This window comes from Ruditapes philippinarum, unplaced genomic scaffold (genome assembly GCF_026571515.1).
Source record: "Ruditapes philippinarum isolate M1 unplaced genomic scaffold, ASM2657151v2 ctg4676_1_1_1_1, whole genome shotgun sequence".
Classification (NCBI taxonomy): Eukaryota; Metazoa; Mollusca; class Bivalvia; order Venerida; family Veneridae; genus Ruditapes; species Ruditapes philippinarum.
The window spans coordinates 8569-20719 of NW_026862223.1; the positions used below are offsets into that span (position 1 = coordinate 8569).

The following is a 12151-nucleotide window of genomic DNA, read 5'->3' on the forward strand; positions in this document are numbered from 1 at the left end:
GCTTGTTTGTCACATTTTTATGTCATTTTCAAAATAATTATCTTTAGGCCATACCTTGATGGCTAGACCATCCAGAAAGACAAACAAAAATATACATCTAAAAAAACTGTCAATGAATCAATTTTTTATTAAATTTTTATCCTTTCTTTTCTTTCAGTATAAAGGGGAAGAGCTTCATCTTTAACTATTTACCAGCTAAAACTTCTAATCGTGTAAAACTCTCAAATCAATAATAAAAACCTTTTACCTTACATATTATATTTCATTCACCTGTAATCCTTCAATCATAACATTACAATTTTCATATCCTACAAAACCATGATTTGCAAGACAAATTTTCTCGAAATATTTTCTCTGCTACAGCACAGGCTGCTGTAGAAGAACATAACTTAAACCACTAAATGAAAACCTTAGAAATTTACAAAATAAAATTAAAATGAACAGTTTTCACAGAGCATTTATCAATACTTACTTCTTCTGGAGTTTCACCTTTTGCCTTCTTTGCAGATCTCAATTCTTTAGCATATCTTAGATTCTGTAACACAGGAATACATCAATTTAACATAAAAAAGTTTCAAATAACTGCAGTAGCTAATACGAGAGGAGCACACGACAATGTCGGAACAAGTTAAAAATTTTTTATTAAAACCTACTAGTTTCGCATATGTACTACCCTTTTTTTTAAAACATTTTGTTACCTGTCACACTGGATAAGTTGTTATTTTTTTACAACTGACACACTCCTGCACATTATCCAAACAGTTACAAACACATTTTTACATTTCAATTCATTTATCTGTTATATTTAACACATGTTTATGTAATATCATGATACATTTTCTTCAAAATGGTTCAAATTTTAAACATAGCTTCATGATTGGTCAAAAATGCTCTTACCTGTTTTGTTACTCTCTCCAGTTTTGCTCTCTGGTCATCAAGCTCTTTGTTAAGCTGTAAAATTTTGTTCTGAAAAAAAAAAAATTGTGTGATAACATCGCATCAATTAAGTAACAAAATAACAATGATAGAACAAAAATACTTAGTACCAAAGGGTACATAACTGTATATACAAATCAACAAATTGTGAAAAAAATTAAAGGTGGCCTGGGTTTTGATATTTTGTACTTAATCAATGGAGTTTTTCAAAAGCTATTTGGGAATAGAATGAAAAGTGTTCAAAAATAGAATGGCACAATACCATAATTATATTGCTTTCTTTTATGCTACTTCATGTATATAACAAGAAGTAATCAATGACAAAACCCTAGACAGTGCTTTAAATTACTTCAACAGCAAATCGTATTATGCTTTAACAAACTTAGTCTAGTTTACTTGAAGGTTGTTGTGGCCAAGTATGAAGACAAGACACCAAGATTTTAAAAAGTTATGATCAAGGTTAAAGTTTGCGGACTGCAACGGGAACGCCACAATGACTGTAACAATACCTATATATTTTTTTCCTCGAAAAAAAGTCGAGCTAAAAAAGAGGGGACTGGCCACTTACTTTCTTCTCTTCAACCATCTCTACATAAGCGTCCTCATCTCTATTCAGATTATCTAGTGTATTACTCATGGTCTGTAAATCTTCCTGTAATTCTCTCATCTGTCGTCTCTTATACTTGTACTTGTCCATCACAGCCCTCATCTGTTCATCTAATTGTTGTTTCTCCTCCATTTCATCACCTGATAACATAAACATAAGTTTAAATATATTCATTTAAGGCTTTAAGCTCAATTGTGAAAAAAGTTCGTGACTTATATCAACCACTTTCCAGTCCACTTCCTGTAATAAACTTATACTGATGTCATATGAAGAAACATGGCCGTGACCTAGTAGAGCTAAAACCCTTTATCCCTAGGGTTAAGAGACAGACAACCTTACCACTAGGCCTCTGTATTACATTAATTAAACATGAAACTCTTATACCCATGCCAGAATTGTCTCCAAATTTTTTTTTACATATTTAAAGATAAAATTGAATCCAAGTCAAATTCTCTGGAAAATAATCTAAAAATGAAAGGATTTTTCTTTTTAATTTCTATAAATAAACATTTACTCTTTAACATATATTTAATACATATCTACACTCACTGGCATCAGTAACTTTATTAAAGCTTTTCCTGTAAGTTTCATTTCTGTTGTTCATGAGCTTAAGTGTATTTTCCAAGGCCCGGATTTCTTTCTCGGCCTTTCTGATTCTAGCATCCAAATCATCACCTTCACGCTGTAACTCTTCCTTCTCCTGGGCAGCCTGTTAAATTTATAACATGTAAAACATAAGCTACAATATACGTTGTATATCATAAAAAAACAACCACATAAACATTAATTGAAAATTTTTCAAAAACGAAAAAATAATACATGCACAAGCATGATCTTTGCTTATTAATTTGAGGTATATTTAGGAAAGTCAGAAGTGGCCTTTGTTTTCTTTTTGAAATTTTCTAACAAAATTATACAGTAAGAAAAACTAGATCTGCTCAGTTATAGTACTGCCTAAAATAGGGTCTTTGAATACATTTCCTTTTACAGATTAATACACAAAATGTTAATAATATATCTAGCTTAATGACGCTTGTAATAAATTCATCATGGTACTTCAGGAGGTTGACTAGTTAGATTTATTAACTTCTGACTGAACACAATCTTTAAAAATGTCAAACTGAGAGTATTAAAGAAATATGAGAAAACGGGGAAGACTTGATGATTTTTTCAGAGATATGTAAAAGGAAAAGAATATACCTTGATAACATAGTAAGCCTGAGATCTCTCCTCTTCACCTTCTGGTGGAGCCATGGATACCATTAATATCTCATACCTGTAATACAATATATTTAACATGGTGAGTAAGTTTTCAGATTTAAGTCACAAAAGTGTTAGAGTAGAACCTCTAGACTCTTCCAGAAATCATGATCACAAAGCAGAAAAAATATTTTTTAGTCTCATTCTAAGTTTTCTAAGTATCAGATTGCACAAACAATTCAAGCCATTATTATTGACATTAAATTCTGCTATAAAAGATAAAATTAATAGATGCATTTATATAATAATTGCCTTGCAGATATCATGGTAATCTGAATATGTGCTATTTTGCCTAATTAGTTGCTCGAGTTTTGGGGTCAGTCATGTAAATTTTATGGAAGGGAGGACAAGAGAGCAGATCCATTCGAGAAGTAACCAGTGCTTGTGTGGACAACATTACATGGTATTTTTAATTTATATCACATTAGAAATCACAAATTGATCTAGATGAAGAAGCCTGTGCTTACACTAGCAATTTGAAGTCAGTCAGTGCATTTGTAAATGCACTACTTCAAAATACCTAATTTGGGAGGCTAATTATTTATTAATCAATCATACAGTTACTCCTTAATTGTTTGGAATGCATTAGCATTGCCTTATGATCGTACCTTTTCCTGAGTTTATCAATTTTGGAGATTCTCTCGTGTAATTCTGCACTAATCTGTTGTCTCTCCTCATTCACAGCTCTAACCTGGGCATTCAACATTTCCTTGTGGATGTTGATCTCCTGGTGACGCTCTTTCATTGCCTATATAACAAATACAGCAAAACTTTCAACAATAATGTTGGTTGTTTAATTAACCTTTTGTCATTTTACATTTTCGAAACAGACAAATCTTGCATTATAAAAATTAGTTCCAAATCACATGTACATTATATGATGAACACCAAAAAGTCTATTGTCCAAACTATATATATTCACTATGCAAAATTTACAGACAAGTTTTTTCTTATATGCTTTCTTTATAGAGAGGCAACATTTGTATCAGGTTTGTATATAATAGGCAAGAACTTACAGTTTCAAGCTGCAGTCTTCTCTTCTCCAGTGTGAACACCTCGTCAGCTCGCTCGTTAAGCATGTCACGTAACCTCTTCAACTCCAGCTTCAAGATGTTCTGATCCACCATAAGGTCTTGTTTTGATGTGATAATTTTCTTGAGCTCACGCTCAGAACTGTCGTTGTAGAGGTCGAGCTCTTCAATCTTGCTGGTAAGGTCATTCTTCTCTGATCCATTTTTCTCCAGCTCCCTGCTCACTCTTCTAATATCATCCTATAATAGGAAAAACAACTGTATAATTAATCCCTACTTATGCTTGTTATAGATAATAGACTTGTTCAACTTTCAAGTTCGAAACTGTCCATTGTGAGTTTGAAGAAATTAGAAAAATAAAATATCAAAAAACTCTAATTAAATATCTCTCTTATTATTCATCTTAGATAATGAATCTAAAGTGTTTTTGTCTTTCGCCGCTGATTCAGAAATGTGGGATCAGTAGTCTGTCACTTTCAAAGAAATTGGTAAATAATGATTAATTTTCTAGTACAGATTGTTAGGCGGACTGACCGCTGAGACATAATTAAAAATGTGTTGAAATATGCATAAACCAGACTTACAAACACAATAAAAAAATGATTACTGGAATTATTAAAGTAACATTAATCTATATGAAGCCAAATTTGTGCCATTCATATTGCACTACCAAAATAAAATGTAGCACAAATCAGCCACCATAGACTACCAATATACTGGAGGTGACCATACCTGTAATCTCTTGAGCTGCAGTGTAAGTAGGGTGTGGGTGTTATTTTTCTGCTCAAGTTCATCTGTCAGATCTTTTATCTTTGCTTCAAGATGTATCTTCTCCTCGTTTGACCTTTCACCCTGCATTCTGTTGATACGACGCTCCAATTGTTGAATAGAGAAATCCTAGAAAACAAAAACAACTGTACTGTAAACCTGATTTTCATATATTATTCTCTAATTACTAATTACATAGAACAAAGGAATTTGAGCTCCAATAGAACAAAAGAATTTAAACACCAACTGAACAAAAAAATTTGAACTCCAAACATTTTTTTTGTCCTGTATTTCAATAAACTTTTCTTTCCCATTTGTGTATGATGGCCAATTTCCATTTATCTAAGATAAATATTTAGCTGAAATACTATGTGAAATCGTTATTTTAATCAAATTTAAACAACTAGTCACCTTCTCATAAAAAAAAAAGTTAGTGGTTTAAACATATTTATTTAAGCCTGATTGTGAAACAAGTTCTTGCAACTTATATTATTCACTTCGAGTCCAGAAACATGGTCATGACCCAATAAGGGCTTGAACCCATGATCCCTGGGTTGAGAGGCAGACACAATAACCACTAGGCCACTGCCCGTAAAAAGTTTGTAGCAAGAGATGAAATTATAAATTACCTGATTATAAATGATCTCCTGTTGTTTGAGGGAGTCTGTATCCAGCTTGGAAATTTTGCTGTTCAAGTTTCTAATTGCAGCCTGACTTCCCTGTAAAATATATAAATTTAAAACATGTTTTCTCAGAAAACCTTACAGATTTCATTAAGTATATTCTTCAAAATTCTAAAGATAGGAAGACAAATCATTAAGCAGTAAATTGATTGAAAGTGTCTTTTTTGTCAGTTTTCATGCCATCAATTCATATCTATGCTATCTTCAGAATTCACTAGCATCTTTTCATTTGTAAAATGAAAATGTATTGTTGTATTCACTGCATAAAATAAAGTAATTTTAACAGTAACTGATGCTGAAGAGCATTTAAAATAGCTGATTCTACGTAGAATAAAAGTTAATGTTCTTTTAGCAAAAGTAAACAAGTGCATGAAAACACAATTAACAAATGTATTACAATAATTTCCGCCTCATTATTTCGCTCTTTTGTCTGATGTTCATGAAGTTCTTGCATCTTTTTAAACTGAAGGTCTCGAAGATATTTCAAATCCTGATCAATGTCCTTCTGACGTTTATCTTCATCATCTAGAAGCTCGTCCATGCGAGCAGCTCGTTCCTCGGCACTCAAGTTCGACTCTGTTGCAATCTTCAGTTTCTCTACTAGGGTCTCTCTCAAATCTTTGGCTTGTCTTAACCTGAAAATTACAGTCATGTCTTATAAAACCACATCAAACTAGTACCCTGAATTTTTTTTAAAGGGAACATACATTTGAAGAATAAAAAGGGTTCTGCTTTTAAACATATTATTATTATTATTATTGATTATTTTGACTTTATATGAACTCAACACCATATAAATATATAAAGAAGGATATTGATAGTGTTAATTATCAAGAAATACTTAACTGACACTGTGCATATCTTTCTTTATATTTTCATGTGTTGTGTAGTTCATATTAAGTCAAAATGATTAAATTCAGAACTTAATTACATCCTGAGAAAGTGATGACAAAATATATATTCAAATCTTGAAACTTTACAAAACTGTTTTATAAATATCAAGACATCATAATTTACAAAATATACTCTTGAAGTTTGTTTACCTGTTTTCCTTATCAACAACATCTTTCTTGAGTTGTGTGACCTGTGACCTTGTAGCTTCAAGGTCAGTTACAGTTCTATCCACCGTTCTCTTCAGGGCATCAAGCTGCAATGTAATATACATAACATGTTATATAAAATGTTTTGAATTTTTAGGAATAATTAAGTTTATAGCTATTAATAGTACACATAAATAAATAAGGTCCCCGCTGATTCAGTGTTGAATAGAAATTTGCTTAGGCTGAGGATACAAACCTAGGGTAATTTCGGATTTATAAATATTTTTGCAACTTCGAAGCTTGAATTTCAGATTACAGTAAGGAAATGTTAAGAATTTCTTTCATACAGGTATTTTGGAAGAAAATTCAAAATGTATTTCCGACTACTACATTTTCATAGCTTTATACACTATAAACTTCGAATGGACTATTCCAAATTCAAAACAGAGCAAAATGTTTTCAATAAATTTTGCAGGTTAATGGTTTAAAGTGAACCAAATAAAATCAAATCAAACTTACCTCATCATGGAATTGTACTCTCTGAGTTTCAGCCTCCTGGTAGTCGGAGCGTATACGAGCTGCAGTCCTCTCAGCTATGGAGATTTTCTTCTCCTGCTCACTATTATTCTCAATCTCATTATCAAGAAACTGCTGTTTCTCTTTAATTGTCTCTTCCCTTTTACGAACCTCTGCTTTCACTCTTGCAAGTTGCTGCAATATAATTTTTTTGGAAATGAACATTTTTTACAGACTAACTTGTCATTCTATAACTTTATTTTGTTACTTTCTGCATTCTACGTTATTAATTTCTGAAGAATAACTTTTCTTCAAAATCAGTTTAAGGTTGTTACAAACAAAAATAATACAAACAAAAATTATCTACCCTTTTTCTTATGGTTAAATGATAAGTTGGCAGCAACTAATTTTAACAAATAGTTAAGAGCAGGGAAGGTCTCAGAGATATCACACGTCACCACCTAATGGATTAAGATGATTTATTACAGTGGACTAGTTTTGATCATAAAAATGATCCATCAGGACAAAATTGGTTGAAAAATTATCCTTGAAGTACTCTGACATAGATGATCATTTTTGAAACCAAATTTTAATTCAACCAATATTGTTGAAGAGTCGAATATCAGAATACCAAGTTAATACAATTAAAACACCAGAAAATGTCATTGATTAATATTGTAAGAAAACAATCTTACAGCAGCAAGTAAATCCATCTCCTTGTCTCTGCGTTGCATTTGTTCTATTGTATTCTCCCACTGTTTAATCAGTTCTTGACGCTCCTGATGTGCCTTCCTGAAATCTTCAGCGGTTTTATCAAGTTCAATCTGAAATAAGAAATCATTTTATTACACCATTTCATTGCTCCTATCATAATAACTGCTTACCAATTAAATTAAACTTAATAGATACAACTATTTAAATCAAATTTTATACAAAGAAATTCTCTGGTGAGAAAAATGCTTTGTAAGTAAGCAAACATCTACAAAAAAAAAACAACAACAAAACATTGCCACTTGTAACTTGCATTGAACTTATCTACTTACAGTATTCAAAATGAATTGAAAATAATGTTACTAATATATTCTGTATGTTCAGACACCATATTGAATATATTTTTGCCCAATATATAATGTGTTGTTTTTTTAAATTTATTTATATTGCAGTCAGTTCACAAATTATGCAACAAAGAAACCTTCATATCAATTAATATAAGAATACCGTTAAACAATGCTAGTAAAATAACATATGTACAGACCTGGGCAGTGAGAGTTGATGTTGTTTCATGGTCCAGCTGCCTACGTTTCTTTGCTGACTCGTCTGTCAGACGCTCCATACGTAGAGACAATTCTTTAATTTTACTCTCGTCATGTCGGGAGTATTTCTGAATGGCCATGGAATCTTCATCTTTTCTTGCTGACTCCTCCAGCCAAGCTTCAAGGGCTTGCTGATCCCAGTTCATCTGAGATTTCATCTCCTCAAGTTTCTGGGTCTGCTTGAAGATGTTGTTCTGGGAAAAAAACACATTACATATTAAAATAACATAAAAACACAAATATCTCTTGTAAATTCTAAACTCCTGTACAAAAACGGCTTGTTTAGAACATAATTTGTTAATAAATACAGGAATGGTAGATGACGAAACCCTTAACCTAACAAATTTCATTGTCTTGTACAGAGCCTGGTCAGACAGTACTGATGTTTCAGCTGTCCTGATTCTATACTGGTGACAAAGAGTATATCGCTTTCCATTCCAGCAGAACAAGGTTTACAGACAAATTTTTTTTTACCAAGTTGTCAAACTAAAAAAAATGAATGTGACTCTTCAGATACATATTTGTTACCAAAACTCAACTGGAAGAAGTATATTAGGAGAAACATAGAATAAAATCAATACCTCAAACACATTTTTCCTTTCTTTCAATTCTTCTACTTCTTTTTCTAATTTCTTTATCTCTTGTTTCAGTCTCCCTTCCTCCCTTTCAGCAATTGTAAGGAGGTGACTTTCTGTTTCAATTTCTTTCCTCCTTGCCCCAACAAGCCCCTGAAAATAAAATTAAATATAAACTCAATGTTATCACAACTGTTCTGCCTTTACAAAATTGATATTTGAAGTATTTAAATTTTAAAGGTTCTTACAAAGCTTTAGGCATTTAGTAAAACAATAATTCAGAGTTTTAGATGTATAGGAATTAACTAGGAATAGTCCTATTTAACAACAATTCTATATTGCTTTTTTTCCATTTCTTAATTTAATCTATGTTTTTTTTTCAGTGCAGATTTTGAAACTGCTTTTAAAATTTTGCTGGAGAAGAAATCTCAAAAGCAGTATTCAGTCAATAAGTTCTCCCTAGTTGTCTCTTGAAAACAATTTATTTAGAGAATCATCAATTTTACTTGCTGAGGAAAGACGAACTGAAAAAATTTGGTATCTCATTATGACTCAATTACTTCATGAAAAAAAATCAAATTTAACCTAACAGTTAAACCTAATGATTATAACAGGGTTCATACAGACCATCCAGGACAAAATTCAAGGACTTTTTCACGTATTTCAAGGACTAAAATATGTGACACACTAAAGACAAATATGTGTAAAAGGGCGACAATGTATGAAATTAGTGTTTTACATGCAAATACCTGTTGAAGTACTATCAAATTTATGAAGTTTTTTCTAAGTGTGCAAGATTTTGCAGTAGTTGCTTCAGAGGGTGGGAGTGGTATTGTCAGATTATTGTTATTGTCATCTTTATTCAAGATAGTACTTGCACCTAAACTGAAGAAGCTAGTTATATCCTGATTACATTCTCTCACTGTTGTGAATTGTTTGTGTTTCTCACTTTAATGTGTGATTTTATAGCACTTTCACCCATTCCTGAAACGTCTATAATCTTATCACAAGCGCTACACATTGCCTTTTTTTTAATCACCCTTGAATTCTTTAATGAAAGGGTATTTTTCTACCCATTTTGGCGAGAAATTACACTTCTTCATTTTTTGATGAATAACCCAAACCGGTCCGTGAAATTTACACGTCATGAATATTTCAATCGTGTATAAAAGCCGATACCCGTTCCGTACCGTCTTACTTTCTCGTTATGAAGTCGTTTTTTTTAAAAATTGATGTATATTTGAGTTTTCTTTTGTTTGTTTTGTTTGTTTTTTGGCCGCTGTTTTACTCATTTTAGTCGTTTTGTGGTACTTAATGAAGAATTCGTGAATTATTGAACAAAATTCTCAAGTTTCCTGTAAAATTCAAGGAGTTTTCAAGGACTTTTTCCCTGGACAAAATTCAAGGAGTTTTCAAGAACTAACCACCAAATTCAAGGACTTTTCATGGCCTGTGCGAACCCTGTATAATTTTAGATTTGTTTACAATTTATATGAACAGCTGGAAAACTAAAATACCTGTGTATGCTGAAGTTCTTGTCTAACATTTTTGAGATGTTCAGACATAGCGTGGATTCTGTCTTCAAACTCTTCCAAGTCATTGCGAACATGCACAATATTTCTTTGCTTTGTTTGAACCTAAAGATAACAAAAAAATAATATAAAAATACATGAATTTTTCAAACAAATTTGATTATCATAATCACACAAAGTGTTAGCGAGTTATATCAAAACATTGCCTATGGTATAATTAAATAAACAAATAAATTTTGTATTATAATAATAAATCTGTATTAACTGCTTGCATCACTTTTAAAAATATCCAACTGTTTTGTTTTTGTTTTTCTTAACATCGAGACTTTGTGACCTACACAGTAAACAGAGATAAAAAATTACACTTGTCTGCCCGTAATTGCATGTAAAAATTAAGAGAATTTGATGCAGGACAAGTAGAAAAATGTTGCCTGCATATTTGATTTAGAAGCTACTTGTCCTGCAGGACAAGTGACTCTGAAAATATTTTTTGATGCCAGCAGTAGCGGCTTTGACTCTGAGACATGCACCTGACGATTCATGCAATACAATTTTTAGAAACCAATTAATGAAGAGAATAATATACCTGTAAAGGTAAAACATTATATTTTTGAAATATATTATTTATTTTAAAAATTACTAGATCTAAAGCAGGTGCACTGTAAGAAATTAGGATTTGAATCCACTAGACTGGTCGGACTACCAATTTGAAATATTCACTAGCCCAAAATACATTTCACTGGCACGATTCATTCGTTCAAAACACTTGTTTAAATTGCCTCTGAGAATACAGTAGCCCGGTCGGGCGTGTTACTGTGAAAAGTTGGTAGCCCGAGGAGAAATTAAGTAGTCAGGGGCTATAGGACTACTGCTAATTTCGAACACTGCAGGTGCATAACTTTTTTATATTGAAGTTTTGTTTTGCTTAGATTCTTTTCAGTAACAAAATTACTGGTAAAAAGGTTTAAGTAGCAAACTTGACACATTTTTTTTCGGATTTTATTATCAGAACCCAGATAAACGCATAAACCTTAATATAACAGACAATATAAAATCGTGAAAAAATACCCCACCCACTGTAAAAATTTCAGATTTAACGTGTCCGTACCTCATCTTCCAGCGACTTGTTCTCGCTGTTCGCAACGGGCATGCTAAGCCCCTCATCCCAATCTATCTCACTCAAAATACTCTGGTTGTCTCTGCTTCCGCGACTCATTTTTGTGGTTTATATTTTTAAAGAAATAAAGTTTGTTTACAATGCCGACATTTGTTTTGATATTACTCTGGATACAAAGTGCCCGTATGTAGCAGGGGAGGTAATTTTTACGATTCGTACTTGAAACTGTTCGAGTTTTTATTTTAAGATCAAACACCACTAAATATATACATCTCGGGTTATAACATATATATGTTTTGTGGTAGTCATGACAGACATGCATAGATCATGATATAAATACACCATGCCCTTTAATAAAAGAGTGCAGTGAAGTTGTAGAGAAATGTTTTTTTCTTCATCTTCAATTCATAAGGATTAATATTGCAAATATATAGTTTATTATTTAAACAGGCTTTAAACTAATTGAATTTGCCATAATCATTTTTGCACTGCCCTCAGCTGCCTTCAAGGGTATTCATTTACAGTATTAAGTATAAGCAAACATTAATGAAAATTCACCATTATTGAAACATAAAATGATTTATATTTGATTCTTCTTTTTTTCCAAAGTATTTTCATATATTTGACACTATTTAGCATGATTTGGAATCTTTTCCCATTTCCTTCAACAAAAAGATAGGTTATAATGTATTTTATAAACATTTATAAGTGAAAAATTACCATCACTCATGTAGTTCTGAGAAATGTCTGTACAAAATAATGAAATGTTAATG

The 12151-nt window shown here is 31.8% G+C and overlaps 1 protein-coding gene across 1 annotated transcript; it reads right to left on the reverse strand.

Annotated features, from left to right (window-relative positions):
* Positions 1 to 403: 403 nt before the first annotated feature.
* LOC132718327 (coiled-coil domain-containing protein 39-like) lies at positions 404 to 11566 on the reverse strand. Its single transcript, XM_060702029.1, has 17 exons — positions 11370 to 11566; positions 10247 to 10366; positions 8736 to 8882; positions 8097 to 8348; positions 7537 to 7665; positions 6845 to 7036; positions 6329 to 6432; positions 5683 to 5920; positions 5232 to 5321; positions 4567 to 4731; positions 3820 to 4074; positions 3412 to 3551; positions 2744 to 2819; positions 2093 to 2252; positions 1505 to 1683; positions 898 to 966; positions 404 to 535 (listed from the first exon to the last, which is right to left on the reverse strand). The coding sequence occupies exons 1-17, from the start codon at positions 11475 to 11477 to the stop codon at positions 419 to 421; spliced, it is 2541 nt and encodes an 846-aa protein (XP_060558012.1). The 5' UTR covers positions 11478 to 11566; the 3' UTR covers positions 404 to 418.
* Between the last annotated feature and the right edge of the window lie 585 nt (positions 11567 to 12151).